General features: G+C 49.5%; 1 protein-coding gene across 9 annotated transcripts in view; it reads right to left on the minus strand.

Moving 5' to 3' along the window:
- LOC109878941 (zinc finger MIZ domain-containing protein 1) overlaps nt 1–7,500 on the minus strand; it is a 237,877-nt gene that overhangs the window by 36,859 nt on the left and 193,518 nt on the right. For all 9 annotated transcript variants that reach the window (XM_031823739.1, XM_031823736.1, XM_031823742.1 and 6 more), the window contains one exon: nt 6,864–6,969. In XM_031823739.1, coding sequence (XP_031679599.1) covers nt 6,864–6,969 — 106 coding nt within the window. The remainder of the gene's footprint in view (nt 1–6,863; nt 6,970–7,500) is intronic.

Genomic DNA, 7,500 nt, shown 5'->3' on the forward strand with positions numbered 1-7,500 from the left:
CCCCACCTCTCCCCCACCTCTCTCTCTCTCCCCACCCTCTCTCTCTCTCCCCACCTCTCTCTCTCTCCCCCACCTCTCTTCCTCTCCCCCACCTCTCTCATCTCTCCCACCTCTCTCCTCTCTCTCCCCCACCTCTCTCTCTCTCCCCCACCTCTCAACTTTCTCCTCCACCCTCTCACTTCTCCCCACCTCTCTCTCTCTCCCCCATCCTCCTCTCTCCCACACCTACCTCACCTCTCTATCCCTCTCCCCACCCCTCTCTCTCTCCCCCACTCTCTCTCCTCTCCCCCCCCTCTCTCTCCCACACACCTCTCTCTCCCTCTCCCCCACCTCTCTCTCCCACCTCTCACTCTCTCCCCCACCTCTCGCTCTCTCTCCCCCACCTCTCTCCCCCACTCTCTCACTCTCCCCACCTCTCTCTCTCCCCCACCTACCTCACCTCTCTATCCCTCTCCCCACCCCTCTCTCTCTCCCCACCTCTCTCTCCCACCTCTCACTCTCCCCCACCTCTCGCTCTCTCTCCCCCACCTCTCACTCTCTCCCCCACCTCTCTCACTCTCTCCCCCACCTCTCTCCCCCACCTCTCTCTCTCACTCTCCCCCACCTCCCCACCTCTCTCTCTCTCTCTCTCTCTCTCCCCCACCTCTCTCTCTCTCCCCCACCTCTCTCTCTCTCTCCCCCACCTCTCTCCCCCACCTCTCTCTCTTCCCCCACCTCTCTCTCTCTCCCCACCTCTCTCTCTCTCCCCCACCTCTCTCTCCCTCTCCCCCACCTCTCACTCTCTCCCCCACCTCTCACTCTCTCCCCCACCTCTCACTCTCTTCTCTCCCCCACCTCTTTCACTCTCTCCCCCACCCCTCTCTCTCTCTCCCACACCTCTCTCTCTCTCACCCACCTCTCCCTCTCCCACACCTCTCTCTCCCACCTCTCTCACTCTCTCCCCCACCTCTCTCACTCTCTCCCCCACCTCTCTCACTCTCTCCCCACCTCTCTCACTCTCTCCCCCACCTCTCTCTCCCTTTCCCCCACCTCTCTCTCCCTCTCTCCCACCTCTCACTCTCTCCCCCACCTCTCTCACTCTCTCCCCCACCTCTCTCACTCTCTCCCCCACCTCTCTCACTCTCTCCCCCACCTCTCTCACTCTCTCCCCCACCTCTCTCTCTCTCTCCCCCACCTCTCTCTCTCTCCCCCACCTCTCTCTCTCCCCCACCTCTCTCTCTCTCCCCCACCTCTCTCTCTGTCCCACACCTCTCTCTCTCCGTCCCACACCTCTCTCACTCTCTCCCCCACCTCTCTCTCCCCCACCTCTCTCCCACCTCTTTCTCTCCCCCACCTCTCTCTCTCTCCCCCATCTCTCTCTCACTCTGGCTCAGCAGTAATTAAATAGTCTAGAAGGTTGATTGGGTCAGTAACAAAGGAGACACTACCAGTTTGCCTTACACAGCTACAGGGAAAAGATAACTTACTTGGGGGGTAGAGAAAGGGTGAGTGTCTGAAAGACAGAGCTAAAGAGGGAGAGGATGAGAGAGAGAGAGGAAGAGAGAGATAGAGAGAGTGTGTCTGTGTACGTACATGAGCATGTGTCTACATACACTACCTGACCAAAAGTATGTGGACAACTGCCCGTTGAACATCTCATTCCAGAATCATGGGCATTAATATGGAGTTGGTCCCCCTTTGCTGCTATAACAGACTCACTCTTCTGGGAAGGCTTCCACTAGATGTTGGAACATTGCTGCTGGGACTTGCTTCCATTCAGCCACAAGAGAGGGCGATTAGGCCTGGCTCACAGTCTGCGTTCCAAATTCATCCCAAAGGTGTTCGCGTCAGTTCGTCCACACTGATCTCGACAAAGCATTTCTGTATGGACGTCACTTTGTGTACAGGGGCATTGTCATGCTGAAACAGGAAGGGGCCTTCCCCAAAATGTTTCCACAAAGTTGGAAGGAACAGAATGTCATTCTAGAATGTCATCGTATGCTGTAGTGTCCCGAACCATGAAAAACAGCTCCAGACCATTAATCTTCCTCCACCAAACGTTACAGTTAGCACTATGCATTGGGGAAGGTAGCGTTCTCCTGGAATCCACCAAACCCATATTCGTCCGTCATACTGCCAGATGGTGAAGTGTGATTCATCACTCTAGAGAACGTGTTTCCACCACTAAAGAGTCCAATGGAGGAAAGCTTAACATCACTCCAGGCGATGCTTGGCGTTGCGCATGGTGATCTTAGCCTTGTGTGCGGCTGCTCGGCCATGGAAACACATTTCATGAAGCTCCCGAAGAACAGTTCTTGTGCTGACGTTGCTTCCAGAGGCAGTCTGGAACTCGGTAGTGAGTGTTGTAACCGAGGACAGACGATTTTTATGTGCGATTTTCTACACCTGTCAGTAACGGGTCTGGCTGAAATAGACAAATCCACTAATTTGAAGGGGTGTCCACATACCTTTGTATATATAGTGTATTTGTGTGCGTTTACACAGAATGTGTGTTGTGTGTGAGTTACTGCCTGCCTCACACTGGACGCGATCTGCCACTGATGACAGGCTGGATTGGTTGCTTTCCCTGACGTGCGACAGCAGATTGCCCAGTGAACATGCTATGTTGATTTACTCAGTGCTGTCAGCATTCCACAGCCCTGCCTGGCCTGCCGAACATTCTTTACGTCTGAGACCAGAGAGGGGGGCGTCAGTGAAGGGACTCTCCCAACTAACACGGAACCCTGGCCAACTCTCTCTCTGTCCCGTTCCAACTTCCTAACACTCTTCTCCCTTCTCCCTTTCCACTCCAAAGCAGCTAAATCTCTCTCCCTTTCCCCCTATTTCACAACCAAGTTCATGTACACTCTCGCTCTACCTCTCTAGGAGAGTTACACCCTCACCCATCCACTTAAAACCAATACAACATGGACAACAGTCTCTCCCTTGTCCCAAGTTATAGATTTTCCCAACCCTGTATTTCACTAGTGTGTCAGTGGTTCAGTGCTGACACAAAACTGAGACAAATCAGACCCCAATATGGCAGCCAGCGTAGAGTCGACGGTGATATATTTGTGACAAGCAGTAGAGAGAGAAACCGGAGGAGAGCTCTGCTCTCGCTCACTTCAGTGCTTTATACAGTCACTCAGCTGTATGTGTAGATATATCTCTGAGTAGTGGCACATTTGTTAGAGGGTAAAAGAAAGTAGCAATATGTAGCACTGCTGTTCTTTGCTAACTTGGCTGCAGATTGCAAACTCAAGCTACTGTATGCAGGAACTGAAACTTTGGCTGCACACTTGTCTTTGTCATGCAGTCTCCTGCTCTCTCCATATAGTCTACTACTTCCCCTAAACCCATGAGACAGTTTGTTGTGGTAGCGATGTGAATAAGGTCATGTAGTCTATTCAAATTCAATCCCTGAATGAGTGATATCAATCAAATACTACTCTATTGCAAAACAGTGTTGTCAATATCAATAACTGTGTATTATTTGTATGGTTAATTTAAGGGGAATAAGAAGAAACAAGATCCTGCATCTTTTTATGACCTTTAGTAACCTCTACCAACAATCACAAAACTGTTGACATTCTGCTGTACTGTAATAGGCTAGTAGTCACCAGCCTACATGTTATGCCAAGACTTGTTGAAAGAAGTCAGACATAAAGCATTTTAAAAAACACAATCCTCCTCGGTCACACCTTGAAATGAACCCAAGAACAACTCCAAACTCGCCCCTCTCAGGAATTCAGAAAAGTAGCTGTCTGAAATGTTTCTACACCCAAATGTGTAAGCAGTGAGGATTACGAGCAAGAGGTGAGAATGTCTGTGGGCGCTGTCATTTTGAGGGACACTGTTGTGTTTATTGAATGTCACAGAGACAGCTTCAGGGAAAGGTGGACCAAATATAATAGAGGTGAATGATTGACTGACTGCTGCCACCAGATAGGAACCAAGAACCAGTTTGGTAACCCTAAATATCCACTGGTCAGCACTGTACAAAACCTAGATGATGCTCTGTGCCTTCGGGTCTATCCACTTCCCCTTGTAGGCCCGTCTGAGGGAAACTATAGCTAGCTAGCAAATGAGTCAGTCAGATGTGAGGAATGGGATTAGGGTTAGCTCTGGTCTTTGTAACAATTATCAGGGACGTTGCTAAGCGCACCCTAAACAGTCTGTCACAGCAATGACTAAAGGCTAGCTACAGCTAGGTAATCCACAGCAATGACTAAAGGCTAGCTACAGCTAGGTAATCCACAGCAATGACTAAAGGCTAGCTACAGCTAGGTAATCCACACCATTGACTAAAGGCTAGCTACAGCTAGGTATCCACAGCAATGACTAAAGGCTAGCTACAGCTAGGTAATCCACAGCAATGACTAAAGGCTAGCTACAGCTAGGTAATCCACAGCAATGACTAAAGGCTAGCTACAGCTAGGTAATCCACGGTACAGCAACTGCTAGAGGCTAACAGCTAATGGCTAACTGCAGATAATAATGCTGTCATAGCACCAGCTAGTGGTTAACTGTAGGAGGATCTTGCATTTCAGACTGCTAGCTAGTTTTTTCTAGGTGGGCTACAATCAGGCAATCTCACACTGAAAGCAATTTAAATTGCAATCCAAATCTCTGCTGAAGTGTATTGCATGGTAAAACATGCAGACCCCTAGGTTTCCTGCAGCATAATACAGCCATTACAAATAGAGGTAAAGTTAACATTTGTAAAATGTTAAATATCTGGCATTTGCATTAATACTTGACCTATAAGTGTGCAGACAATTTCTTTGAACATCTCTTCTGTAATAACCGTCCTGTCATTGATCAGCCTACAGAGTGGAGCTGGAGGATGGAGAACCAGGCTGGCCCTCCCCTCCCCAGAGACGGCCAGAGTTGATCCAAGACTCTTGCTCTCTGTCTGGGCTCTCATGTGTCAGATGTGGGGCCCTATATTGCCAGCCTGGCTGTCAGGGGATTGTGCTGGGGCTGCACTTAACGCGGGCGGAGACACACATACAGTTCGGGCTGGTGCATCCTCTCTTCCAGCCTCATAGTCGCCTTAAGAGTGTCTGTGTGTTTTTACTGCGTCTGTTTCCCTCTTGTCTGGTTCCTCAGACAGACGTCCTTGCGTCCCGAGGTAAGATGGAAGCTGGCTGGCTGAGTGGGACCAGTCTGAGTCCCATCTGCCACACATGGGACTCACATCCACACACTCCTTCTCTCCCTTCCTCTCTCCCTTTATCTCCCATGTATAATTCCCTTCAGTATATTTCCCATTTGTCTCCATCAGTTCTAAGCTTTCCTTCCTCTGAAACCCATTCTCAGTCTGCGTCCCAAATGGCACCATCTTTCCTTAGTCCAGTTCTTTTGACCTGGGCCATAGGGAATAGGGTGCCATTTGGGACACATCGGGCCCAGGTCAAGGCCAGACTCTCTTTATTAGATCAGAAGGCTGGGAGATGATTCTAACTATAGACCACACAGTCCAACCTGAGCCCAGGACGACAATCACATTTGACCATCAATACAGATTCAGGGGAAGGAACAGGCCTGTCCATATAAACTAACGTCTGTCTGCCTGTTTGGGTCCTTCTAACAGGAGGATCAACCACAAAGGAAAGGTACTTTTTCTAGATGACTTACATGAGAAACAGTTGTTTTTGAAAACGCTCTCTAAGGATGAGCACATAGGCGAATGAGGGATGAAATGGGAAAAGTAATTCTGTTGTGTATTGGTTCCAACATACTGGAAATAAACTCCCAAATATTTACCACAAAAACAAGCCAATTCCATTCCATTAGAACCACAAAAACTTTCAAGGTAACCATGGTTACTCAAAGTTCTTTCAAACACCCCTTTATCTTTATTCTGACCTGGTGTGGCTTTGTCAGGCGTTTCTCCACACCCCTCTACCTCCAACCATCGATCCATCCATCGCTCTCCCTCCCTTGCCCCTGCCTGTCCAGATTTCACTCAGACAAATGGACACTCTGGAATACAGTGTGGTATGGATCGGAGGAATTGGATTTGAAAGTCAAAGTGTCTGAGAACAGCATTACTGTAGTGTGTAGTGTGTGTGTGTGTTGTGTGTGTGTATGTATGCGTGTGTGTGTGTGTTGTGTGTGTGTATGTATGCGTGTGTGTGTGCGAGTGTGTGTGAATGTCTATATGTGTGTGTATGTATGTGTGTGTGTGCGCACGTGTGTGAATGTCTATGTGTGTATGTGTGTGAATGTCTGTGTGTGTGTGTGTGTGTGTGTATGTGCGTGCGTGTGTGAATGTCTATGTGTGTGTATGTCTGTGTCTGTGTATGTGTGTGTATGTGCAGAGATGGTTGAGTTGACTATTTACTGTGAGACTGCCTATCATCGGGACAGCTCTTCTCAACAGAAGACAGAAATGAAGAAAACCACAGAAGCCCTGAAACATGACCATGGCTGTGTTCCAAAAGGCACCCTATATAGTGGGCTGGTTTTGACCAGGGCCCATAGGGTGTCATTCGGGATGCATCCCATGTCTGTAACCAGGATGTGATCAGACAATCTTCTAGCGACAACAATCAACGTTATCAACTAATACTGAGAACAACACACACAAAACGGCCTCCGGAAATGTTCAAACATTGCGCAGTGGAGTTCAACAGTAGTTATGTCCTATGTTCCTAGCCTGCACTTCATCATGAGACGGGTAACAATTTATTTTACAATCCTGTTTCACCTGGGTGGTGTTCATTTGGCACCAAGCGGAAGAAAACAAAATGCAACAGGACGGGACTACCTGGATTTGTCCAGTAAGAAATGCTCATGTTCGTTTTCCGTTGTGTGCCCTAATGAACATGACCTTGGTAGTTCCCTGGTATTTAGTCAGTGATGATGGTGTCTCTTACCTGCAGACTTGGGCGTGAATTTGTCTCTGTTAGCAGCACAAACAGCCAGCAGCCTGTAGCCTAGGTCCAGGTCAAAGCCTTGTTGGGCTGCCACACGACTCACCACCTAGAGAGAGGGAGGGAGAGAGATGGGAGGGAGGGAGGGGAGGGAAGGTAGGGGAGGGAGGGAGGGAGGGAGGGAGGGAGGGAGGGAGGGAGGGAGGGAGGGAGGGAGGGAGGGAGGGAGGGAGGGAGGGAGGGAGGGAGGGAGGGAGGGAGGGAGGGAGGGAGGGAGGGAGGGAGGGAGGGAGGGAGGGAGGGGTGAGGGAGAGGGGAGGGAGAGGTAGGGATGGAGGGGGAGAGAGGTAGGGATGAAGTGAGGGAGAGAGAGAGAGAGAGAGAGAGAGGAGGTAGGGCGGGGAGGGAGGGATGGATGGATGGAGGGAAAGAGCAGGGAGGGTAGGGAGGAGGAGAGGGAGGGAGGGGGAGTTGAATGGAGGAAGGGAGGGAAGGGAAAAAAAAGAGGTGAGAACAGAAGAGAAAAATCAAGTCATAATAACAACATGGTGGTGGTGTTAATAGTTGTACTATTTCACACATGTTCAAGTGTGTATTATACTCATGTGTGAATTGGAAATGTTTTTTTTTTTGTATAACC

The sequence above is a fragment of the Oncorhynchus kisutch genome, linkage group LG4 (assembly GCF_002021735.2).
Source record: "Oncorhynchus kisutch isolate 150728-3 linkage group LG4, Okis_V2, whole genome shotgun sequence".
In the NCBI taxonomy this organism is placed as follows: Eukaryota; Metazoa; Chordata; class Actinopteri; order Salmoniformes; family Salmonidae; genus Oncorhynchus; species Oncorhynchus kisutch.